This window comes from Caretta caretta, chromosome 11 (genome assembly GCF_965140235.1).
Source record: "Caretta caretta isolate rCarCar2 chromosome 11, rCarCar1.hap1, whole genome shotgun sequence".
Lineage (NCBI taxonomy): Eukaryota > Metazoa > Chordata > Testudines > Cheloniidae > Caretta > Caretta caretta.
In genome coordinates, this window is record NC_134216.1 from 51,860,433 (window position 1) to 51,888,038 (window position 27,606).

The window sequence follows — 27,606 nt, forward strand, 5'->3', positions numbered from 1 at the left end:
GAATTTAAATAGGACACCAAGAATAAGACCTGTGCCATCATATATACACTGGATCATGTCTTCAAAGATCCCAACAGAAGTATTAGATAAGTACAGATACACAAGCATCAAACTGAAAATGAGTACTTGTGGCACCTTAGAGACTAACAAATTTATTTGAGCATAAGCTTTCGTGAGCCCTGCTGTAGCTCACGAAAGCTTATGCTCAAATAAATTTGTTAGTCTCTAAGGTGCCACAAGTACTCCTTTTCTTTTTGCGAATACAGACTAACACGGCTGCTACTCTGAAACCAAGCATCAAACTGTTTCCCTCCATAATAAAAGGAGAGGACAGCATCTCTTTATTTATACATATAATAGGAGTGTATGGTGCAGATGTATAAGACCTTTCTATACAAAGAGGTAGTGGTTTGACTATCAAAGCCACTGATTTGTTCAACTCTTGGATACCAGTTGGCTTTGAAAATCTTCAATTCCGACAAACCTAAGTAGGCTCCTTGGGTGCCAATGATCCATGGCATACAGAAATGGTATTTAACCCTTTTTAACAAAAACTAGTATAGCTAATAATGTAGCTGCTGATAGTGCGTGAGATGTGCTAATTAGTCTGAGAAATTCTGAAGACCTTTGCTTAACATCACTTTATCAAATCTCTGTAGATTAGAAGGAAAAAAAGGGGTGTGATTTATTTATGTAAAAGAACTCATGTTACACACACCTGAAAGCCTGTAGGACCTGGAGGGCCTTGTTCTCCTCTTTCTCCTGCTAGACCCTAGACAAAAGAAAAAAACTGTATAATGTAGGGACATGGCCAGATTCCACCTACATGTTCTCTGCCTGATTGTACTCATGGGAAAAGATTACGTTTCCTACTTTTTTCTTCTTATTATTATTATTATTACTATTACTTATACCATTTCAATTGAAAAATGAAATTTAGTCAAGACCAGATAATACCTTTGTAAGATCCTGAGCTCAATTAACTGCTGCTATAAATGAACTCAGTTCCACTGGACTCAAGACAGCTGCATCTATTTACATTAGCTGAGAATTTTGTCCCTTGCAATTTTTAAAATGCGTGGTAGTAGAAATTTTAATAGAGATATATACCTCTTTTAGTGTACATAATAGAAAATTGATTCTTGAAATTGTATATTTTTTGTAAATTTGTAATATACTTGTGTCTTTGGAATCAACAGGTGTTAAACAAGACAACTGGAAGCCTATGCAAATGTAAACTGATAGATGGATAGATAGATAGATAAATAGATATTTTTTCATATTTACTTGAAGAGTACAATATGTTTTTCTTTGTAGGCATTTTTCACTTGTGAGGTTCATTAATCAACATTTCAACAACAGAAAAGCAGCTGGAGAAAATACACAGAATTCAATTGTAATATGCTGTATGCACATTTCTTTCTAGCACTAAAGAACACAGCAGAAAATGTTAACATATAGTCCTTTCTCAGGAGGTTAACAAAAATCTGAAGGTGTTTACATATTTGAAAAAAACAAATTCAAAAACTCTCTTAACTCTCTTTGACACATGCAACTAAACAGCTGGACAGATTATTCGAGTAATGTTTCATCTGGAATTTGAACTCTAATGGTGTGTTGTTATTCAGACCATTATTTTTATTTGATAAAGTAATTAAATATTCAACATTAAATTAATCCAGGGCCAGATTCCGCCACTCTTACTCACAGCAAACAGTACCTTACTGAACAAGTAGTCCCATTAGAACCAATACGACTAGCTAAGTGGTAATTTTTCATTAATACAGTAAGACGAGTATGGGTGGCAGAATCAATTATCCAAAATAGAGCATAAGGTGAGGGGAAAAAGGTGGGAGGGGTACAACATAAGTTCAAATGTTCTCTCTTTTCAATGTAAAAGTTTATTTAAGAAATATATACACCACTACTGGGGAAGAAAGGCAAAAGGATGAGAATATGTAGACTTTACAAAACCCTTGTATTTCTTCTAGGGATAATGTTAAACTGATTCGACCTTAATGAAGCTGAAATTAAAAATAAGTCAACAATTTACAGATTGCTTTAAAGAGCAACAGAATGAATTTTGACTTTATTTGGCAAAAATCAGTGCACAATGGCAATGGTCTCTAAATCAATAAATAAAAACACTTTTACTGTCACTTTTACTCTTGGGGACTGCTCAGAAAGTACAATGATGGGTACAATATAAGAAGACAGACAGATAATCCTGTATATTGCAAAACTGACTCACAGGTGGACCAACAGGACCAGAAGGACCAACTTCACCATCTTTGCCAGGAACACCCTACAGTGAAACAACAAATAAAATATAGTGCACACACGACAAATAAACATATTTTTGTGTAATCAATATAAAGAATAACAATGATACTCACTCTCTGCCCTGGGACACCAGCATTACCCGCTTCTCCAGGTTTTCCAGGATCACCCTAATTTGTGGGGAAAGTTGCTATAATTACCCAATATTTTCATGCATCTAAAAATATATTTAGCTCTGAAACTAAGGCAAGCTAGATAATTAGATACCGATTAGCAGACACTGTACTCACGCTGCTGCCTTTTGGCCCAGGAAGGCCCATGCTGCCTGGTTGACCTCTGATTCCTATTGAGCCTGCTGGGCCTGGACGTCCATCTTCTCCTGGCGCACCCTAGAAATATAAACCATTTATTACATCACATTATGAATATTCTTCACTATATTCCCATAAACTTTTGTTCACCAATAAAAAGCTAACTCCCACTTCTATCAGGGCCTGATCCAGAGCCTAATGAAGGCAACAGAAGTCTTTCACTTTATTTTAATAGGAGCTGGATTGGACCCTTAGGCTATATTGAGGGAATGATTGCCTTAAAATGGTATCAAAGTACTGAATAGGTCTATTCTGTTAGAGCTCAATAATTGGCTGGCTCTGTGCTGTTTGCCTGATAGTCATCTATGAAAAGGAAGGAACAGATAGGAAAGAGGACTTGTACAAGAGTATCGAAAAATGGATTACTTGAACTCTAGTAAAAGCAGCACAGAGTCCTGTGGCACCTTATAGACTAACAGACATATTGGAGAATAAGCTTTTGTGGGTGAATACCCACTTCGTCAGATGCATGTAGCGGGCAGGTATTTATACCTGCCTCTAGAAATTTCCACTACATGCATCTGACGATGTGGGTATTCACCCACGAAAGCTTATGCTCCAATGCGTCTGTTAGTCTGTAAGGTGCCACAGGACTCTTTGCCGCTTTTACAGATCCAGACTAACACGGCTACCCCTCTGATACTTGAACTCTAGTGTATCCAACAGTGAAACTTAGTGCTAGAATTTTTCATTTTCAGGTTGGTTAATCCAATGTTAACCTAGCCTTTCAAATATTAAAATGTTCTAACCTTTAGCATTTGTATTGTTATTCACTTACAGTCATAATAGTACTTGAACAATATTTATATATTCTACTTTATTTCTTCTTTCTTTTATTTTTCCCATTGTGGATGTTCCATTAAAAATGTCTTTGAAGTATATATCAAAGAGACAATTCTAGCTTTCAAACATCTTCAAAGCAATTATAGACAGACTCATTGGAGATAGCTAGTAATTATTGGAATTACGTAAAAAATATTTCTTTCCAACAAACCTGAGCTCACAAATGTTTAAATTCCTTGAGATAGCCAACTCTCAGCATATACTGCAACATACATAAAGCCTAATGAAAATGATTTGCACGGGCTCATTTAGATGTTAAATGCCTTCCAATTGCCTGCATTTAGAAGGACCTATGCACCTTGAGAGACTATGAAATCATGGATTAGTAAAAGGCTAATTTCAAGGAGAGCAGAATTTCAAATGAGTACAGTGTCAACTGAAGGGACCAATAATTATATACATCCTCCTCACTCCCAGTCACAAACTACTTACCAAAGGACCAAGTTTTCCTTCAGGACCTTGAACACCTGGATTTCCTGTGAGACCCTAAAAAAATAGGATAACATAACAATTGATATAACCTGTGTACATGATCCTAAAATATGGCAAGGATTGTAAATGAGTTCAGAAAGTGTGCTCAGTAACGAAACATCACACTGCAATATTTTTCAGTCAGATGGTATGACCAATGAAAAGTCATTTAACTCGACCATGTTATTCTCCTCTCTGAGTCCCTCCAGGGGCTTCCCCTTACCTACTGCATCAAAGTCAAGCTCCTCATCCTCATCTTCAAAGTTTCTGCAGAATTTCATTTTTAATTGCATCTCTGCTCTTTTCCTCCTATTTACTCTCCCACTTGTTGTCTACACTCCTCTCAAGTGTCCCACCAGTTCATCTCCTTTATTTCTCCCACTCTCAACCATTCTTCCATGCCACTCCTTATGCTTGGAATTTCCTTTTTTATCTTGTATGGGACATTCCAAAACCTCCTCAAACATTTCTTCTGCAGGATCTTTCAATGACAGCTCACCATACACTACACAAATACATTAAAAACAATTAATCAATGTAACAAAGATTTGACTTTCAACCTATGTTTTCTGCACACCTCGTATTTTACATACCTGCATTCCTCTGGACTGCATTGTCTATGTCTAATTTAGCGCTAGACCTTGCTCCCTTTGAAGTTAATGGGACTCTTGCCTTTGACTCCAGGGGGAACAGAACCAGGTCCTTGGGCTCTGATCCTGCAAATACTCATGTGACTCACTTTGCACATGAGCAGAACCATTGAACTCAAGATCAGGTTTCATATTTCTCTTCCAAAGGTGAAGGCATTAGAGTGGTGGAAGAAGTGATCCCTGTATTTGGTTTCTATAAACAAAGCTTGTATAACAGTTTGCCTAAAAAGAACATTGCCATCCTCAGGAATGGAAGGTGCTATACAAATTCATGACGTGATGTTGTTTTTATAATTTCCTTACCCTGGCACCTGGGAGGCCAGGTTCACCAGTGCGCCCAGGATCTCCCTGGCTTCCTTTAGGGCCTGAAGAACCTGCTGGACCACGCTCCCCTTGAGATCCCTGGAAAAGATATCAAAATACCATTAGTCAGACGTTAGATGTAATAGAGTAAGAGAAAGTAAATGCAAAATATACATCTTCCATCAAGAGCATCTATCGATATTTTTGAAAACTGGAGTTTCAAAGTATTCTGAACCAAATCCTTAATATTATTTAGAGATGGTCTCTTGTATAGAGTTAATTAACATAAGGAATTCAGAATTCTTGCACTTCTATCTAGAACGTAATAATCGATGGACCTAATAAACTAAAACATCTTTGTGTCACTTGTCAGTAAGCGATATGGTTGTTAGGCAACACACAAGGGGATCGGTCTGGCTTCCCAGTGGAGACGTCAAGAAAGCTATTTTACAAGGAATGCTTCCCTCTCCAAATACTAACTTAATAGACATTGTAAAATGCAATGTAAGTAGTTACTGCTCAGTGGCTTTTACACATCATGATGCAAGCATGAGAGCATCAAGCTGGAGACATAAAAGGAGAGTGGAAGGCTTGAGACTCAGAGGAAGAGCAATGTTTTTCCTTAGAACACTGGTCTCAGCATGTTTGGAAGACTTGACCCACTGTCATTTGGCATTTCCTTTGGCCCTGCCTCCAAACATTCAACAGATCTCCTCACTTCCCACAGCAGCCTATCTTTTCAGTTACAATCTTCTTTTACATATATTTTTTATGCATGAAAGGGAGGAAAAGGGCCCAAATCAGCTTACCTTTGGTCCAGGCAAGCCATCAGAACCTGGAAAGCCACGATTACCAGGAGCACCCTATGCAAAAATATCATAAATCATCATTAATAATCTGATGTTCAATAGGGTTTTGGAGTTCAGTTTATTTTCTTACAAAATCCTTGTCCTCCAACTGGCTACTGTGCCTTCAAAATGCTCTTTTGTAGTGACAAATATCTAAGGGCCTCTTTCCTATCCTGTCACTCATGCTGAGTGGTACACCTTAGCTTGGTGAGTAGCCCCACTGAAATCAACGACACTATTTCTGTAACAAGGTTCTAGTCAATGGAAAAGCTATCAATCTGTCATATTTCTGAAGTGCCTATCACTGTGATATCTAAACACCAAGTGCCCAAATGATGTGCTGAGCTCCAAAGTAATACGTAACATGCCAGGCTTCATTCTCCTTCCCCAAATAAAAAAACCCAAGACAAGAGTGGAGTAAATGACACTCAATATGAGGAAGGTATAATGCTACATTTTAATATTCTCACCCTCACATGGCCACTTCTGAAAAGAACCTACTGTGTATTACAAAAGAGAGCTATCACTTCAGAGAAATCAGGTTATAAAATCACTAGTGTAAGAAACAATGCTAAATCACAACTGTCAATATACCGTCATTAAAGACAAGTTTGTCTCTGCCCGCCCCAAATTATAAGGGAGCTCACATTCAGGTCCAGGTCAGATATGACTTTCATGAGAGAAGGCCACCTCTAACTAATATAATTATTTTTCTGGCTTCCTTACCCTTTCTCCAACAGGGCCTGGCGGACCTACTGACCCTGGATCACCACGAGGGCCTCTTTTCCCTTCTTCACCCACAGGGCCAATGGGACCCTGGGGACCATGTGGACCCTATTGAAAATATTTGCTTGTTTAGAATAAAGCAAATTAACCATTTTTAAGGCTCAATAAATTACTCTTTCTTCCAACGTTAACCATAAACATTTTCCCAAACAATGAAGAACAAAACTGGGTAGTTAGATTTTTTTTTAATTTCTTTTTGAATCACTTATAAAATGCAATTATTCCCATTCAGATTTTCCTTTTTCTATGTTTATCAACTAGTATTTCAGCATGAAGTTATCCATAAATGGATGGTAATTCTGAAATTTGGCACTACATTGTGCCTCACAATCATCTGACTGCTTGTATAGGATCCAATTATTTGTCATTGTGGTATTTATTAATCGTTAGGCAAGTGGCATTAAGGAAATCAGTATTTAATTACCGTATTTAAAGAACCTGTATGGTTATGGAATCCACACAACACAATAGTAAACTAAGGGTAACATTTTTCTGTCTGATTCACCCTGCAGATCTCTTCTCTGCAATCCATCTCTTTGGTGTAAATCCTGCACTTCTTCTGCACATGGAATCCTCATGCCATCGTCCCTGATGGACTTTGGCTAAATGACATAGACTCTCTGATACGGACACAATTTTCATTCTTGACAGATGGAATTGAGATTTACCAGCCCCACAGCTGACAGAAATTATCAATGCCTCTCTCTAAAAGGACATTCTTCCAGACACCCTCAAAAAAAATTGTAGTAAGTCCAGCCAATGTTCAAGAAAGGATTTGTCAATATTGACAGCTTTGCTGACTACTATCCTCTCTCTAATCATTTACTAGAGCAAAAATATTAAGAATGTATTGCCAAATCAGCTACAACTGAACCTGGCTCTGCTAAAGCTAATAATCTTTTCATTCAGCGTTCATATGGCTCCGAGATGGTGCTGGCCATGTTGAGGACTGTCTTCTCATAGCTATGAATAGAGGCCAAACATCCATGCTAACACTATCAGGTCTACCAGCATCATTTGATTTTGCTGATCAAAAAGTGCTGCTGACTCAGCAATGGGACCCTGATGGGTGGACAGAGCTGACTTAAGCTAATTTTGCTCATTCCTTTTGGACATGGCTCAGAGTTTTCCGATGGACAGCTGCTACTTCCAGAGTTCTCATATGTGGACTCCCTTGGGGACTTGTCAAATGCAATATTTATATTACAACTTTGGAGTAGATTGTGAGATGCTGTGGTCTACACTGCTACCAACCTATGCTACATTCAGTTCTATTCAACATATTTTTAATATCTTTCCTTAAAAGGTTTATTGTTGTTAGAGCACAACCCTGTGTCCATGAGCACCTGTGACCACTGATTTCCTTACAAGACCAAGAAGTTGGAGGAGATCCATTCCATGGCTGCTCATAAAGCATCAGGGAATGCTGTATTTCCTTGTTGTGCTGTGGTCTCCTCAAACTTGAGTCCAGGGGATAACTGGCTGAAGGATTTACCTTGTCATGGATTCAAAGGACCTGTCCTGCCCCTTTTTCACAGCAGAACCTGACCAGGGTGTTCCATGGCCATTACTTGCAGGTCAAAACCAACAATGAGAGGTAATACTAGATATGTCTCAATGAATATAGTATTGTGGTCTGCACAGCAATGCACGTATCGTTCTTTTTTTTTTTAATTTTGATTTGATTACAAAAAATTCAAAGACTTACTGGTTCCCCTTTGGGACCTGCTTCTCCTTTGAAACCTGGCACACCAGGGTCTCCCTGAAAACAAATACATTAATACCATTAATCTGCACAAATCATTCAACCAGCCTGACCTGAGTTACCTATGTACAGTGGTTTCAAATGAAAAATGTGACAGTGCTTCTGCTAATCTAGTCTATAGATAGGTTGTTCACACATGGAAACGCCAAATAGCTCCTGATCCTGACGTCCTTAATCAGTCCTCACTCAAGCATAAAGCCCATTGACTTCAGTAAGAATTTTTGCCTGAATAAAAACCTTAGAAGTTGATCCAAGCACTGTCATTTATTTTCCTGTCCAGTTTAAAAACCATCTCGGGCACGTTATGGCCAACAGCTGACATTCAGAAGCCCGAAGAGCCTGTCCCATATACTGCAGATTTTTTACATTTTGTAAATGACTATCTGTTTCACTGTATAATTATATTCAGTGGCATTAAAACTGGTTTATTCCAAAATTGCTCAGCTGATAATGCTGTGAAAGAGTATATGCTGAAGATTAAACAAATCAGATTGCTAATGGTTAATTTGCAGAAGACTTCAGAGATAAAGGATTTTTATAAAAGCATAAAGCATTTAAGCACAATTACTTCTTGAATAATTTTGGACTATGTTTGGCATCAGAAAACTACTACCTTCTATGAGACTAACTACAGTAACATTTTAATACATTTATGATAGTTTATGCTTTCTGTAAATATGTCTGTTTCTCTGTAATTACGTATTCATAATACTAATTAAGGCTCTGATTCTACAGGTGACTCCAAGCAAGTAGGCACATGAGCTTCTGACCACTGAAGCCAGTGAGGCTTTGTGCACAGGTCTCTGCCTCTCCACAGTCAAATTCAAGACTGGGGCCTAAGAAAGAAAATTCTGTATTTCAGAATACACAAAAGGAATTAATGAGAACCAAGTCTTGGTATATTCACTCCTATTCATTAGTCTACTGATTTCATCGTATTGCTTGGAAATGAAGAAGTCTCACTGCTAATCACTACATTAGCTTTCCTTAACTACATCGTTGCTAAATACTGTCATTTCCATGGTGACAAAGAAATTATTACCGCTTGGCCTCGGATGCCAGGAGGACCAGTACTGCCTTGTGGTCCTGGAGAACCAGGTGGACCTGCTAAGCCAGGTGGGCCAGAAGTACCTGGAGATCCCTACAAAAGAGACATTAGTGTGAAAAGGTATGTAGCATGAAACGCTGAAATTAAAAAAGGAATCCATCACCAAAATTCCTTATACAGTTGATTTGATTACTTACTGTTTGGCCTTTAGCACCAGGAGAACCGTCTGTCCCTACAGTCCCCTAAAAACAGCATACAGATCATTGTAACAAATTCTAATGAGCATATCAATGGAGGAATGAAAATATATTGTCAGTCACATATTTGTGCCTCCTCTCAGGAGCAGATAATAAAGGCTAGTATGTAGACAATGCAAAAGTTCACTATTTGACCCTGATTCTGTAAACATGTGTGCTTAACTTTAAGCATGAAATTCCATGGAATTATTCACTTGCTTAAAGTTAAGCTGAAGCATAAGTGCTTGAAGGGTCACAGTTTCCATCAACCTGTGTAACATTTAATTTGCAAGTGTTTTTTAGTTATCTATCTAAAAGATATTTTTAATACAAATAGCGTGAAGACAAGTATTTCCTTTCTAAAAATACTTCTGGAACTCTTACAATAGTAAGGTACCACTGGCTTCAGGTAGACAGTGTGCAGGCAATCAGTGAAACAAGCATCTAAAGCCTGATGAACTTACAGGAAGACCTTGTGACCCTGCTGGACCTGATGGCCCTGTTTCACCCCTTTGTCCCTGAGGACCTTCTGGGCCACGTGCACCCGTTGGACCTGCTTCACCCTAATGTTTCACAAGAGAAAACAATCAGTTATTGAATTATTTTTTTTAAAAGCAGCACATAATAACTAACAGGGAATAGTGCATGGAATAGATAGCAATGGGACCGAAGCTCACATATACTTCAATATTAGGAAAACATATTGCACATATAAGAACCTAATTCTGCCTGGATTTATAGCATTGAAACTGAAACCACAATTTGCCCCCTAGTCTATACATAAACAAAGTACCTTTCTTTTGGAGCAGAAACAGCATGGTAGCCAGTATAATTTATCCAAAACACACCACCAACATATTACGGGGGGAAAGCACAACAGAAAGAAACCCATACCAAAAAACCCCATCAACATGTCAATATTGGTTGATTTTATAGTCTTTGTTTGCACTGTTTGCAGGTGAGACTTAAAACTTTAGAATTGATAAGAAGAAATGCTTCTTCTCACAGTATAAATTAACCCCTGGAGCTCACTGCTACAGGACTATATTGATACAAACACTTAATATTAACAAAGAATTAAACACAGGAATATGGTAGGCACTGATTGTGCTTGCTATAGTCAAAAGTGGTCAGATGTATTATGCAGTAATGACCACTATCAGAAAAAACCTGCGATACTAAATGGACTACTGATCTATTCTGGTATGGCAATTCACTCTGGTATGTCCTCAATTTTATCCTTTTGTGGGCCAACTGCCTTTTTTAACTGATGCTACACTAAAATTGTATCTTCAGGACTGAAGGGCAGATCCTCAGCATGTGTAAATCCGCATAGCTTCATTGAGCTCAATGCAGCTTTACCAATTTACACAACCTGAGAATCCAATCCTGAAAGTAGCTCTGCCATTAAAAAAAAAATCCTATTGCTTCTTCCCTTGTCAGCTCTTTCAAACATTTATTTAGATGCTTTGTTTTGTTTAGCCATTGCTGTATTTTTTCTGCCATGCATTAAAAGGATTATAATTTAGTCTAATACATTATACAGATGGCTGTATTAGCCTTGTTTCCAGAGAATTGTTTTCTGAATGTTGCCAACAGTATAAACAACATATAACATCTGCTAAGCTTGGCTACCTAGCTAATAGAGAGAGATGTTTTTACTGAATAATAATATTCCTACCACTTGTGGGGATTCAACATATAGGAGAGGAGCAGTTCTGGGGGAAAGGAGGATGGGGAGACTGCATGAGTCTGGGTCTTCTTCAAACCCAGGGCTAGGGGCAAAATATTGAGCAGTTCCTTGAATGCTGCCAAAGCAAGCTCACATACAGGGCTGGAGGCTCAGACAGTTATCCACTGACCCAAGTCTCCCTTTCCAGCTCAGCCATCAGAGCAAATGCAGCCCAACCCCACAAAGACTACAATGGCCATTTTGAGAAGCATGACAATAACTAAAATGGGAAGAAAACAAATCCAGAAAAAGAGTTTAAAAAAAAACCTTAAAACAATGAAGAAAAACATAGACAAGAAGAAACAAGCATAGAAGAGGGGGAAGAGAAAAAAGAGAGAAGGATGAGGTGAGGAAGAGAAAAAGAAATAAAGAGGGTCAGAAATTGAACAGGAAAAAAACAACAAGTGAGATGGTAGCAACTGTGTCAGAGCATGGTGTGAATTTCCATTGGAGCAGGAGATGACCATCCATCGATCCTTTGCAAAGGTTGTGAGGGTGACTTCAACACAGAACCCCTGGTGCATCATGGCCCACCAAAATATTTATTACAATTTTAGTTTTACTATATTTCTGCAGAATTTTTCGATGTGAAGTATGAAGTTTTATATAGCCTTTTCATTTTCCATGACACAGTGTTAGCACTTCATACAGGAGGATTTAAATGCCATTTGGTCAGTGTATATAAGACCCTTGCCTTTCTTTGACACTATAATTTGAATAGTTTCATAAAATATGGGGGATTCCAACTCTTAAGGTATTGTATTAAGGGATAGATTTTCTGTTCATGTACAGGATTAATTTCTAGTGGTGACAGGTAATAAGATATCGGACCTTAAAGTGAATTTGTCATTGTGAGGTCCCATGTTTATTGTCTCTCAATGATTTTCATATCAAATGTACTCACTTTACATGCAAAAAATTTGTTTTATTTTTCTGACAGTGCCTCAAACTCAGCCTGGGATCTGAGAGTCAAGCTGTATATTTCTAGCTTATGCATCACCAGCAATTATCTGTAGGCTATATTCTTCTCTCAGTTATAGCTGCAGAACTCCATTGTAAGAAAACATCTCAGGTATTCCTTTCACTATACCCTGCCTTCCACAAAAACTCACAAAGCAGATGGATTAGATTTGCTGGGGTAGGTTCTCAGATAAATGCAGAATCTCATAGCCTAAGTTCCCTATATGCTTCCCCTCCCCCGGTCCCAACCTAGCCCAGCCCCCCAACCTGCCGTGGCCCGAACCCAGCCACGGCCAGGGCAGCATGGCCCAAACCCAGCCCCAGCCCAGACCTGCCGGAGGAGAGGTGCCTATGCTGCGGCCCTAGCCCTGGAGCTGCTGCAGCGAGGAGAGGCGCCTCTCCCCCCAAACCCAGGAGCTGCTGCAGGGAGAGAGAGCTGGGGGGAGTCCCATCTCTCTGCTGTAGCCCCGGATCACCCTCCTGCACCCAAAGCCCATCCTCCCCAGTCCCACCCCAGAGCCCGCACCCCCACCGGGAGCCCTCTCACCCCCGTACTCTAACCCTCTGCCCCAGCCCTGGGGCCCTCACTCCCAGCTCCACCCCAGAGCCTGCAACACCAGCCGGAGCCCTCACACCCCTGTACTCCAACCCTCCGCCCCAGCCCTGAGCCCTCTCCCACACTCCTCGGCCCCACCCCCACCACATGAATTTTGTTATGTGCACCAATATGGAGGTGATGTGTCACACATCACCTTCACATTGGTGCACATAACAAAATTCATTCCGCACATGGTGGGAAAAATTAGAGGGGACACTGCTTATAGCCCCTCCTAAACAATCATGATACAGCTTAGTTTTGGGCCATGCAGTTAGTCATTACTCTGGCTCTAAAGAGCTCTCTGAGTAAGGAAACTGAGTCTACCATTTCCATTTAGGCTGAGCTGAAGGAGGAGTACAGGGCCATTCTGTCTCTCCTCCTACTGCAGCAAGATTTTCCCTTCCACCCACCCCTGACGATGGTGGAGCTTAGGGAAGTCATTGATCCTTTTCTTTAGGATATTGTAGTGGCATTCAGCAGTTGCTGATTGTAGAATTTGCCTTCAATCTGCCGGAATCACAATCTACCTTCCAATCTGCTTCTGTGGCAACACAACAACATTGTACCCCTCAACCAGGCTCATGGCAAATCCATGAGATAGTCCTACATTACTAATTTATCTCCTACATATTCCTTTTACAAAGTTCATAAGAAAAACATACAGAAAGGGAAAGTAGCAACTCCTTGAAACTTCAAGTCACCAATCAGAGCTGAATCAAGACCAGCATATTAAAATTTCTACTGTGTCTAAATGTCATGCCATCAGCTGATTATAAATTATATGGAAAACAGAACAAGCACCACTAGGATAAGAATAGAAAAAGCAAAAATGAGGCTTAAAAAAACCCTAAACAATCTAAAATAAATGCTGATTTTTATTGTTACGTTAATGCTGTGATGGTAATCTAAATATCGTGTATGTTGGCCAAACTATAAGGAGTACCAGAAAATCATCACTCTTAACAAATGGAAGTTAAGAAAAGTTTTAATCTGTTCCCATTCTTTGAGCCAAAACACCTCTTTTATAGAGGTTTAAAGGATGTTTGGGGTGGTATGTGGGAAGAAGAGATGAGGCCAACCTTGCACAACTGCTTTACGACCTCTTTTCTTTGTATCATTCGTTCATTATTCTATGGCATGGTAACCAAGGTATATTGCCAATTCACATTAAAACTGCTACTTCCTGCAGGTGTCTAAGTTTCCTGGGGGATGGATCCACAGATCCAACTCTATCAAGCTAGTTGATTTCACAACCTTATGGTTTAACATAATATTCTAATGAAGAAGAGCTCTGTGTAGCTCAAAAGCTTGTCTCTTTCACCAACAGAAGTTGGTCAAATAAAAGATCTTGCTTCACCCACCTGGTCTCTCTAAGGGTTGCTTCAGCAGTTAAACCCATTTTTCACACTTATCTTTGAGTTTCTCACCTATGACCATGGCCGTATTCTGTCAAAGACTACTGCTTCATCACAGCTGCTCTTTCGAGCTTCTATCTCCAGATGTTAATTAAAAGTGAAATGCAGTCACCTCTTAAGGACCTTTTCATTTGTGAAGCTGAATGCCACATGCCAAAGGTAGTCTCTTTAAATGTGGGCATATGAAGATCTAATTAATAGAGTCAAACAGACTAAAAAAAATCAGCTTTTCCTACCTTTACACCAGGAGGACCCGGAAAACCAGGAGAACCAGTTATACCAAGTGGTCCCTACAAAAAAACAAACAAAATACATGAGTTGATATTTCCAAAGTCGGTATCACAAAACTAGTAGCCTAAACACTGATGAAGGCCTATGCAAATAGAGTTCCTGGGTTTAAATGCAACACCAGTCACAATACATATTGCCTCATAAAAAAGAGGAAACCAGTTCTATAAATATTGTAGATGACGTAGGTGGTATGAACTGAATACCACTCATCAATGCAATGTTTTAATTAAGTTAATGATACTCGGACTGCGGTTCACGAGCTGCAAGTGGCTCTTTAATAGGTCTCCTTGCAGCACATGATATTAAAACACTGTGTGATTTAATTATTAACCAATCTAAGTCTTTAATCAATCAGGATGATTTTATTATGTTATTAACCAATTGTAGTTGATATAATAATATTCGATCAGTTGTTTTGCTATGAGAATAAAATATATATGAATTCACACTACTCTGGCTCTTTTGGGTACTGTTGATCGGTAGTTTGGCTCCCAAACTACTGAGGTCTGAGTACCACTGAATTAAGTACTTTTTTACTGACTTTATCAATGTTACAGCTCTTGGTTCATCTGTCAACCTCCAAACAATAATCAAGATTGAGTTTCAGTTTTCATTACAAATATACTATTTCCTCTTCGTTATGCTCAAGCTACTGTTAAAAGAAAAGATAATAAAAAAATCACTGATTTTCCAATCAAACTTTCTATTTGTAAAATCTCTGCATATTGTGCAACAGATGATGATGTATCCGACAATATTACAAATAGCTAAACAAAACTTAGATATATACACTAATCAAAGATTAAATCTATTGTGTAATATTGCACTCCATCAGACTTGTCAACAAAACTATTCAGCCAGGGAATATATCATTAACAGAGCACTGTATCTTAATTATATTCTGATTTAGTACTAAGTTAATAATTGTATCAGAATCTCTGTCAATCATGATTAAGGATATGATTTGGTCACAGATCTCTGTGACTTCTTCAGCTTCAGCTCCAGCCTCTCACGTTGTGTGGCTCTGGCTTCAGCCTGGCGCCTGAAAGCTCCAGCTGTCAGCCCAACACATGGCAGGGATCAGGCTTCCAAGATTTATAGTTTATTGCCCACGTCCTGTCTGTGACTTTTACTAAAAATACCTGTGACAAAATCTTAGCCTTAATCATGATACCCATAATCACTCAAATCACAAGCCCTTTATGATCAACAACTCCAATACTTCTGCCTTTATTTTCTATACAGGGGAAAACCCCTTTAGAACGTGCAGATTGGGCCCTATATGGCTTTTGATCTGTTCATGCAAATCCAAATGTTTCCAAAACATATTTTAATTCTGTTAATAGGCATCAAAATACTGAGGAAATCCCACTCTTGCCCATGAAAGTTCTGTGTGAAGATCAGCGGAGGTATATGGTCCAAAATGAGTAAGATAGTTGACACAGTTGCATCCAAAAATAACAGTTAAATCCACTGGGGACACACAAGTTCCATGGATGTCAAGTATAATGTAGAGTCAACCAAGCGGTGGACTAATACTGCTTTTTTGTTGCTATAGTGCTGGGTGGGCTGAACACATGTGATATACTCTCACCTTCTAGATTATGTAGTCTTTGGATAGTAGTATACAGTGGTCATAAATATTGAGTACAGCTGTGTATTCGCAAATGATTTCCCTTTCTTTGTCTTTGGCTGGATTTTCACCCTCTTTGGAGAACATGATGTATACTGAGAAAGAATGTTTTATATAACAAAGCTTTTACTGACAAACCCAGTAAGAACAATCTGTTCCAAAGGCTATTAATTATGGAGAACTTTTCTGCCAGTGACCTTGTAGTGAATTGCTAAAGCACTGCTGTAACAGCTAATTTAATGTATTTATGAAAAAGCTACATCCCAATTTATTGGGTCATGAACACTCGTCTGCCAAATCTCTCTTGTTGCAACGATAAGTTTAGCATTATGACATATTTCTTTGTACTTACCCAATTCATCATATATTTGGATAGCACTTTCTCCAGAGAGATCATGTTTAAGCATTCTGCATCTCCCTATGAGATTGCTAGGGAATGTACCAGATATGCTAGCCAACCAGATGTCATGCCCAGTGGGTTTGAGCTCACGTTGGAAGTCCACTGAAATATTTATACTTCATCTAGAATTTCAGAATTGTTTTGAGATTCAATTTTTTCTGTTATAGAATTGTTTTACAATCATGAAAAATCTTTGAAATATTTTATTTTTAAAGTACTGTAATAGTTGTGGTATCCTTCTCTGTAGGATGTACCAGATAACTGAACTTGGCAGCTATCTACACTCTCAGCTTGAACTTCTATCATAGTAAATTATTGGTTAATGGAGTTTACAACAGTACAGTCTATTGTGTATCACATGGACAAATACTGTTTCCTCACAGCAGCATGTTGGGATTCCCTCTGAGACCTTTTGCACTTGGCATATCCAGAACATCTGATCTAGTTCTGGAAGAACACCTTATCCAGTTCTCATGAATCCAAAAATTTTGTTCAAACCTGGACTCGTCCCAGAGGTTTCTTTATATAATGTCATAAAGCTACACCTGAGATGATCAGGCTCAGGTGTAGGGGGTTAGGTTAAGGTGCACCACATCTCCAACATACATAATCATGAATCAGCTTATATATGCACTCAAACTTAATACTATAGGTTAAAATGTTGTATCACACACTTTATGATTGGCCTACTAATTTTTGTAACCAATCCCTCTACAGATCATGAACTGTCCATGAGCTGTAAGCAAAGCTCTGGCTGCAAGCTTATCACACATTACTCTTCTCACTACTTCTTAATCCACTAACTGAATGTTATTTACAAGGCCAATTGTGAGTTTATGCTTTGTCCACTGTTAACCTCAGCTTTGTTACTTCTTTTCCTTACTTCTTCTAGCACTGTTCATGCCAGGCCTACACAGTATCATTAGGGAAGAAAGACTATGTACCTAAACAGTGAAAATTGTAACTTTGGACTAGTGTGCCTCATACTGAACAAAGATTCAGCATACAGGCATATCACATTTTGTATCAATAAGCAATTACTTTGACAGATGTTTTTGTCAAGTGACATGCGCAAAAAAAGAATAAAGTATATTTCTGGTGGAAATCTGTCAAACATTATAGTGATGAAGTATAAATGAGTAAATAATACTATAGGACCTAAAACTGCAAACACTTATGCATGTGGTTAACTTTACACATACGAGTAATCTCACTGATTTCTAGATATTCTTCAGTGGGGTACTCAGATGCATTAAGTTAAACATTTGTCCATAAGTGTTTGTAGGATTGGGACCAGAGTCACTTGTTATATGAAAATCCTTAGTTTTAACTGCCACACTAACCTTTTAATATATTTAAACTGTATTTTCTTTATCTGAAAACTTTTTACAATACCTGTTCTGAGTAACAAAACTACGTGTAAATCATGAATTGAAAAGTTAAATTATTATTTTAAGTTTTGATAAACTTCTATATAAATGACATTAGTCTTTTGTAATAAATTGATCTTTCAAGGAGGCAGTTTATCAGCTGGTAATACATTTGTGTATGTTTCTGGTTCATCAGCTCAGTGTATGACTTCTTCTAAAAAAAGGGCTACATATCCTTATAAGTTTTGAAAATACATAGTCCTTATGGATTTGAGGTAGCAAATTCACATCCTTCTGTTATTAGTGAAATTCATTACTTCTTACTGAGAACTGGTATAAATTCCTTTGACATCTTTATTTGCAAAGAAAGACAACTTTTTATTAATGATTCTTTATTATAATACGTATTTCTAAAATGCTTAATCTTTTTGCATCTAGATTCCATTGTATTAATGTAGCAGCACATCAGTTCCCTGAGGGATGATGAACAAAGCACCAGCCTACTCACTACTTAAAATCACTTACTTGAAAGGAAGCAAAATCTTAGTGATTTAGCTCTCAGAGCACACATCTCCACAGTTGTGATTAATAATTTTGTGGCATTATCAGGAATCATTCAAAGATATTGAGGAATTGCCTTCAATTACCAGACTAAAAAATGGCAACAACTACTCATCCTTCTGGTTAAAGGATGTCTGGAGGCAAAGGAAGATCATAACACTGGGAACAAGGAAAGTAACTTACCACTGGCCCAGGCTTCCCAGGCATACCATGCGAACCCCGTCCACCCTAGACATAAAGATAGACAAGCCACAGTACATTTATAGGAATTCTTATTAAACTCTGTCCTTGAATATTAGTGATTGTAAAAGGAGCCAATTTACAACTGTCTTTAAATTATACTGGTCCATAAATCCATCACAGAATGGACACAGAAGAGTTTTAGAGTGAAATCACAGCCTGTTGAAGTCAATGGGACTTTTGCTAGTGATTTTAATGGGGCCAGGAGTTCATGTTTGTTATTGTGAAGAGTAGTACACACTAGACCAGTGATTCTCAACCCGCGGGACACTTACAGCCCAATGAGCACACAGCTGCAGCCCATGTGACATCCTCAGGGCCATACAGGTAGTATATATAGTGTGTGGATGCAGCCCACATAACACACTGAGAGCTGTATATGTGGCCCAAAATGGTAAACAGATTGAGAACCACTGCACTAGACTCATAAATGCCATGAGTAGAGATGTGAAAAAAAACCTGAAACAAAATATAAAACTACATTTCTTTTGCATTTCTTTTCAGAGATGGTCCCATATCATGAAGTACTTAAGAAAGTTCACTTTTTTGTTTTTAGTGAGACCATTTTTTCTATTTTGAACTAAAAGAAGGTTACTTTTGAAATTTTCATTTTAAGGGGCTTTTTTTTCGCTGAAAATCAATTTGCATCAGAAACTTATACAATTTCAAATTTTGCAAGTTTTTGTGAAAATTGATTTTTCACAGAAATTTTATAAACCAAAAATGTAATTTCTGGATCACAAAACTGATGAAAAACGTTGTGAACATATTTAACAATTTTGTACAGTTCTTCTCAGTGTCACCCCATGCATCCAGTTTATTCTTGGCACCTATGTTAAGAAAATATAGCAATTAATGTCTGTAACTTAAAGATACTGTTGCTTTTTTAAATGTAAATTATGGCTCTGATCTGCAAATCTGTACTCAGTTCTTGCAGTAGACTTGGACTATAAAAGGATTACCTGTGGGGGGGGGGGCCGTAAATGTGAGCATGAGAGTGAGTAAATTACTCACTCATTAGTAAATTTTTGCAAGCTCAAAACTTGAAAGAAGAAACGTGACTGTAATTTAGATAAAACAAGTAAAGCACAGCAGTAGGGCTAACGGACAGCAGCAAAACCTCAAATCCACTTACAGGAGCGCCTTGTGGTCCAATTCGCCCTCTTTCTCCTGACATTCCTCTAGGACCCTATGGAAAGAGAACAGAAAAACGCTTTAATTTAATACTTATTGTATGAGAATAATAAGAAGTGGAATGCAGGAGTTCACTGTTACTGTTTTTTTTTCAGAATAACCGTAGTATAGACATTTCTTCAGTTTTCTTTTAAACGTCTCTGATTTTTCCTTTTTCTTTCAATAAAAACTTTTCATTGCACTCCTACTCCAGAACTTATAGAGTAATGAAGTCTGACCTGACAAGCCTTACTCATAAGAGGTATTCCACTGGGTTCAGTCTTGCTCCCACTGATGAAATTTGGTGCCAAACATTTCAAAGACAGCATGATTATAAGAATACAAGAATGACTAAGAACTACTCATGTGACTAAGTGTTACAGGATCAGACCACTGTTTTTTCTGCTAGTAATTACCCTGGTCTATGGTGCCCATAAAATTGAAGCAAATCTATGTCCTTGGTCAGCCTTTCAAGTTTTGCCCAAGGGAACTGAATTGCTCTGTAATTTCTCTTTTCCATGTGTAGCTTTATTTCAAATTCAGCCACACAAAGACTAAATTCTCTACATATTAAATTCTCTCACTGAGGGTCAATACTCAATCCCATTTACTACGGCTGATTCACTAATTGAGATCCATTTCAGAGATATTACATTCTGCACCACACAGGATAACACATCAAAACCAGATGCCTTTATCTCCACTAATGCTTATAGTTTTACAGATGCCCTAAATACCAGCTAAGTAAAAGCATTCTGAGATTGCCAGAGAGAAGAGACTCCTCACCCCACATGTTTATTCTACACACAAACTCAAAAATCATCTGTCTGTAGTTTTCTTTGCTAATATTTTTCTAACTGAAATAATTTCAATTATTGACTCAAAGTGACCTACTTTGAGATTTTCATTATATTAAAATATTTTCGTATAAAGAATCAGGATGGGCCTAAAGGGTATATAGGGGTTAATCACAATGGGGAAAAGATCATACCAAAACCTAATTCAGATTTGTATTAATTTTCTGATTTACTGCAGTTACTGGCAATGTACTTACATGGCCTCAGTTCTGGGGAACAATGGAACACAATGGGCCAGGTTCTCTGTTGGTATAAAACTAGCATAGCTCCACTGACTACAATGGAGTTGCACCCATTTACACCAGCACAGAATTTAGCTCTGAAAGACATGGTTTTCAACAAAACTTAACTCCTAAATGCATTACAGGCTTCTTATGACAAAAAATAAGGGATCGGTGTTTGCAGTCTCATAGCTACACGTTAAGCAGAACAGAAAATCCAATTGCAAACATTGCAAATAACACTCACTAGAGGGCCTGTTGGACCCATTGGGCCAGTTGGTCCGGCTTCACCCTAAAAATGCAAATGAAAGCACACACAAAAAGTTAGAGGAAAATGAAACTCCATCTCTTATCACCACCACTTAAGTTTAATTTAGCTATACTAGGGACAAATTTGCATAGCAATGTGTGGGAAGTTACATAAATCAGTCCCATTGCTGATGGGAAGAGCCATGTTTCTGAGTTCCCACTGAAGCAGAATAAGCTCATCTCTACGAGATATGCTAAATAATGCACAAGTTTCCAAATACAGCAAGAGAATAGTACCTTCCACTCCTCCCCCAGATATATTCATGCCTGACCCACCAATCTGCTACAATGATGATGATTTATTATTGAGCACTGTCAGTGTGCCTGACTGCCAGAGAACCAGACTGTGGTCAGCTCTTTCATTGGCAGGATGGGTTGGGTGGGGAAATGTAAGAAGACAAAGACTGACCACAACAGCAGTGTGGATGAGCAAGAACTGTTAACATCATACTCCCTAGAGCAGGGAGAGCAATCTAATCTACAGGATACATGGCTAAAATGCCAACCGACACTTGTGCCCTATATACACGGGTGTGCTTCTACTGTTGCTACTAATGGCAGAACTGAATGGTGGGAAATTTTAGAAAAATGTTTTGGTCTAGACAAGACAGATGCCACTAAGCTGTGGGGAGAGGTAGATATGCTAGAGGGTAGGGATAGGGTCCAGAGTGACCTAGACAAATTGGAGTATTGGGCCAAAAGAAATCTGATGAGGTTCAACAAGGACAAGTGCAGAGTCCTGTACTTAGGACGGAAGAATTCCATGCATCGCTACAAGCTTGGAACCAACTGGCTAAGCAGCAGTTCTGCAGAAAAGGACCTGGGGATTACAGTGGATGAGAAGCTGGATATGAGTCAGCAGTGTGCCCTTGTTGCCAAGAAGGCTAACAGCATATTGGGCTGCATTAGTAGGAGCACTGCCAGCAGATCGCGGGAAGTGATTATTCCTCTCTATTTGGCACTGGTGAGGCCACATCTGGAGTACTGCGTCCAGTTTTGGGCCCCTCACTACAGAAAGGATGTGGACAAATTGGAGAGCATCCAGCGGAGGGCAACGAAATGATCAGGGGGCTGGGGCACATGACTTATGAGGAGAGGCTGAAGGAACTGGGCTTATTTAGTCTGCAGAAGAGAAGAGTGAGGGGGGATTTGATAGCAGCCTTCAACTACCTGAAGGGGGGTTCCAAAGAGGATGGAACTCAGCTGTTCTCACTGGTGGTAGATGACAGAACAAGGAGCAATGGTCTCAAATTGCTGTGGGGAAGATCTAGGTTGGATATGAGGAAACACTATTTCACTAGGAGGGTGGTGAAGCACTGGAATGGGTTACCTAGGAAGGTGATGGAATCACCATTCTTAGAGGTTTTAAAGGCCCGGCTTGACAAAGCAAAGGCTGGGATGATTTAATTGGTGTTGGTCCTGCTTTGAGCAGGGGTTGGACAGATGACCTCCTAAGGTCTCTTCCAACCCTAATCTTCTATGATTCTAAGACAAACCAACCTGCAGTGCTTTGATTTAATAAGTGATGATTTGTAAAAAGGCCCAACATGTTCAATTTTTTTAAATTGTTTTTTATTCTGGAAGTAACCAAAATTAGTTTTTCTATATCCACTTAATCTAAAGGTAACAGTTCCAAACCATCTGCAGTTTCTGCCTTCTGCAGGATAAAATAGTTTCAACACCATTTACTAGGCCAGTATGAATATGGCAGGGAAAAAAACCAATAAAGGAGACTGGTACCCTTTTTAAAAGTGGCTTTAACACAACTTGTCGCAATCCATGCTAGCCGGCTAAACAGTGTTAAAACTACTTTAAACTAAATCCATTTACAGCTGACCTGCAAAGGGGAAGAAGCAAGTTTGGGCCTGTTTTGCACATAAAGAATACCAGAAAAGTTTCCTTTCAGTTTGGTTATTTTACACTATAGATCGCTTGAAAGGATTCGATTTTTATCGGTTAATGTCAGTAAATTAGAGAGATACTACATACAATAATGTCAGTAAATGTCGATTGACACTGAAACGGAAGAAAAAATATTTTTATTGATAGTAATCGACATCTTCAGATAGGCAAAGTAAGAAAATGTTGCTTGAGAACTTATTAGAGTTTGATTTAAGGATATTTTCTTTGTAAATTTTGACATGTGATGTTGACAATTTGTGTTTTAATGGTTCTAAAGCTTCAACCTTTTGAATCTCAATGTCTACTGTCATAAAATAATTATTGTCTGACACCCCAATAACTTCCCTCAACTGTGAGAATTTAAATAGATCAAAATTTAAAAAGTTTAAAACCCATAATTTTGTGCAATTGTGAACATTTAAATTGCTACAAATTGAAGAAAATGCTTAAAAATAAAGATTGATATTATCTGTTGAAATTATTTAAAAAATCAAATTCTGCCATGCCTAATTATAGATGTAGGGCCTGTCCACACGCCCAAAATAGTGTAAGGCAAATGTACAAAGCATCTGTGCACCACAGGAAGTATCTCCATGCCAGTTCCACATGAGCCACTGAGCAGTACAAACGTGGCCTGGGATCTAGCTAGAAGAGGATTAATGGGATCTAGTTTAACATGGATCCACTGATCCCAACACTTGCCAATGACACAAATAATCTACAGCCATTATGCTAACGCACAGACTACAGACCCAAGATGGGGGTGAGGATTTCATCTCCCCAATCCACTGGCACTCCTACATAAGGCCCAAATTCTTCAGCTTTAGGCAAGTAAAGTGGATTGCACAGATAGGGAAATTCCATTCAGTTCTGCTCAGGAACAATGAAATTCTGTTCCAAGTAGCAGCCCCAAAAACAGACCAATCACACCTATGGAGCTATTTAATAAGTAAAATAAATAATCAGAGAAGTTGGTGACTGGCAGAGGAAGCAAAGTTTTTTTTTCGTTTTAAAGATCTATTATCTTCAGCTGTTTTTAGCATTATAGAAAGCATGATTAATCAGTGTTCTTCCACAGGTTTTATTCTCTGGGCTTTAGGATCCTTTTGGATGAAAGACACTAAAATATATAAACATGAATCATTAGGACACTCCAAGAGCAAAACACTACAGCTCCTTTGAAACCCAAAACCAAATTTCATAATGAAGATATTACCTTGGATCCAGTTGCTCCGACCTCACCTTTAGGACCGTCAAGTCCTTTGTGTCCCTGTGAGGAGAAATATATAAGTATAAAGAGATACAGCCAAACAATAATTTATAATATTTATCATTGAAATAATCTTTTATTTAAATATTTTTATCAGGGTGGATCTGAGCTGGGGAGAAAAAGAAAGAATACAAAGAAGAAAAGAGATGGGGAAAATGTTTTAAAATACTTTTCAAATGAAACAGCTGTTTGTGTGAGATACATTTCCTTGGGTTTGTTCCCTCTGAGAACAAGAATCTTGCAAATATATATAAAGAACCTAAAAACAATGAAGAGAAAACTCTGAGCCACAGTAACCCTATTTATTCTCCCTGTAACCCTATTTATTGCTCCCTGAAGAAGAAACCTAGTCCCAAATCTTGGTAATTAATAACTGTTCTGTTTCATAAACATGTCCAACCTTAGAGTTCCCCTTCCTAGTGCCAGATCTGCCAACATGATGGGAGAACAGTTAGCCAAAGGTCAGGTTTGTCCTCGCTTGAGTTTAATACAGTATTTGCTTACTTTATTTCTTCCCAGTTGCCTGAGACATTTGAAACTAGAATGGAAAAAACACTAGAGATCAACCTGCACTTAAAGGAAGATGGACTAGGTTTTCTGGTAGGACTTTTCCATCTCTAACTCTCATGATTTTGCCATTACTAAATAGGTCAAATAGTCTACTAGCATCCAATAGGCTGACTGCAAAAACTCCAACGGTTGTAAAGATTATCTGTAAGACAGACAGGTTAATGCTTACCCTGTGGCCCTTTAGACCTGGAAGTCCTGGAGCACCAGGAAAGCCTCGAGATCCCTAAAATAGAAAAACACGAACACAGATAAAGTGACCTACAGCTGTACAGTCGATACTCTCCTTACACATCTGAGTAGATACACTTACTGTTAGTGCAGCTAAGACAGGTATGGGAACTAGGAACAAAGTACTAGGTACATCCACTTCACTGATATCTAATACACCTTCACCTTGGGGATACAGCATTGCAAGACACACAGCATGTAACAATGAGGTCATGTGAGATGAATGTCCCTTTTATGGTCACCATAATGTCATACTAAAGTTTATAGGTCTCCTAGTAAATAAGGATTCCCATTGACTTTACTGGGCCTTGGATCAAGCCTTAAATCCATAACAGAAGTAAGAGAGTAATAATCAACATCAGAGCTAGTTTTTTAACATAAGGAGAAGGGAACCTAACAAGTTAAGTGGGATCAGAAGACAGCAATAATTTAAATTAAAATAAAATCAATTGCCAAATTTTAATCTTTCTCACACTGTGATATGTTGAATCACAAAACACCACTAAAGCAGCCTAATAAGCAAACTGTTTCTGAAACTATCTTAGCAACTATTCAAAAGTGACCTGGGGTACTTTTACCTGTACAGGAAAATGGGGCAAAACACACAGATTTTTTTTTTTTTAAAATAAAAGGCCTAAACAATTCCTAGTAAAACAGGTAGCTAGGCCTGTGACAGTATATTGTGTTACTGTGTTGCCATATTGTTCACATATGTTTGAAACTTGGAGTACCTTCTGCTCTTGGGCCTCAGTTGAGCAAATTACTTATGCATGTGCCCAACTGATTATTCAATCGCACTATGCACATGCTTTTAAGTACCTTGCTGAATCAGGCCTTGAACATTATGCCAGCACTGTTATCATTTCAAAGATTACATTTTCTACTTCTACAGGACAAAGGGGCTCAGTTTCCCCCAAAATGCAAATAGGCAATGAAAGGTGTCATTGCAGTCTCTAAGGCTGGACACCAGGCCTCTCATCCATAGATCAGTGTGCTGCAATGAAGCCTCAGAATGTGTATGGAGAAAGAGCATTTAACAAGGGAAACTGATGCGCAGAAAAAACAAAGGGGTAAAATCCCTATACTCCTTGCTCTGATTGAGTGTAAAATTGAATTGTCAACATTAGAGAAATGGGATCTCCTTCAACACAAAGCAGTTGGGATCAGATGACGAAGGGAAGCATTTTTGGATGCCTGTGACTTCCCCATCATAAATAAAATGACACTTTCATTTCCTCTTCATTGACTGGAATCGCTGTTGAACTGCTAACTATACTGTGGATGACAAACTGCTAAAATGAACTATTTAATACAAAGAGCAGCATTTTCTTTAGTATTGTCATATTATGTCATAGAGTTTGAAATGTCATGTACCAACATATACCACATCCAATCTAAAAAAACCAATAACCCCAGTTCCTCTCTATGTCTGAGTTGCACTCCAACTCAGTAGACAGCACTGGCAGCAAAGAGCTGACCACAGATCCCTGATCCCCAGCTACTTTCCCCCAGTGGAAGTTAGAGCAGCAGAGGATCTATTCTAACTTTTGCTGTTGGCATAAGCTCTATAGCAGACCTTTCACCAGACAGGGATCAGGCTCATTGATCCCCTGCTACACAATACCCTCCCACCCGCCCCAATCTCAACATGCCACCAGCAGGCACACCACATTCACTTAAACTGGAGATCGGAAGGGCATCTCACCAACTTTACTTCAGCCAAAGATTCCTCCTAAAAAGTAGAATTCTCCAGAGGGAATCTCAGGCTGGTTTAAGGTCCCTTTGTGAGCTTAGGGAACCAGAGAAACCAGCCCAATGAATGCCATATGTCAGACATGAAACATACCGCAAACTCATCATCTTAAAATAATCTTTCCCCATCATTTATTTTATTAAGTATCTGATTTAATAACTAGTTGCTTTTTTTTTTGAAAAGACAAAATACGTGAACAGTAAATAACATAGAAAAGGAGAAAAATTTTAAAGTATATCAAATCTGGTTAGAGAAATCCATAAAAATGAGCAGCAGTGATAATTAAGGACCAAATTCTGGTACCCTTTACTTGCACTGAGAGTACCTGACTGTTGTAGGAGTACTGAAGTCGCCCTTACCCTACGCCTTGAGTTTTATTTACACCAGTGCAAAGTGGTGATCATTCTGATCTGGTACCACTTTATCCCACATTGGTGTAAATAACAACACAAGATGCTGGGAAATGGTGAATCACGCTCGATGGATTGTATTCATCAGTGGTGTGAATTCATTGCTGTCAAA

The 27,606-nt window shown here is 38.5% G+C and overlaps 1 protein-coding gene across 1 annotated transcript in view; it reads right to left on the reverse strand.

Moving 5' to 3' along the window:
• Positions 1-27,606, reverse strand: part of COL5A2 (collagen type V alpha 2 chain) — a 167,606-nt gene that overhangs the window by 36,465 nt on the left and 103,535 nt on the right. Inside the window, exons 13-30 of the mRNA XM_075118014.1 lie at positions 25,273-25,326; positions 24,480-24,533; positions 21,300-21,344; positions 19,937-19,990; positions 18,745-18,789; positions 14,543-14,596; positions 10,066-10,164; positions 9,563-9,607; positions 9,360-9,458; positions 8,261-8,314; positions 6,493-6,600; positions 5,728-5,781; positions 4,919-5,017; positions 3,927-3,980; positions 2,571-2,669; positions 2,397-2,450; positions 2,252-2,305; positions 719-772 (exon numbers count right to left, since the gene is read on the reverse strand). Coding sequence (XP_074974115.1) covers positions 719-772; positions 2,252-2,305; positions 2,397-2,450; positions 2,571-2,669; positions 3,927-3,980; positions 4,919-5,017; positions 5,728-5,781; positions 6,493-6,600; positions 8,261-8,314; positions 9,360-9,458; positions 9,563-9,607; positions 10,066-10,164; positions 14,543-14,596; positions 18,745-18,789; positions 19,937-19,990; positions 21,300-21,344; positions 24,480-24,533; positions 25,273-25,326 — 1,179 coding nt within the window. The remainder of the gene's footprint in view (positions 1-718; positions 773-2,251; positions 2,306-2,396; positions 2,451-2,570; positions 2,670-3,926; positions 3,981-4,918; positions 5,018-5,727; positions 5,782-6,492; positions 6,601-8,260; positions 8,315-9,359; positions 9,459-9,562; positions 9,608-10,065; positions 10,165-14,542; positions 14,597-18,744; positions 18,790-19,936; positions 19,991-21,299; positions 21,345-24,479; positions 24,534-25,272; positions 25,327-27,606) is intronic.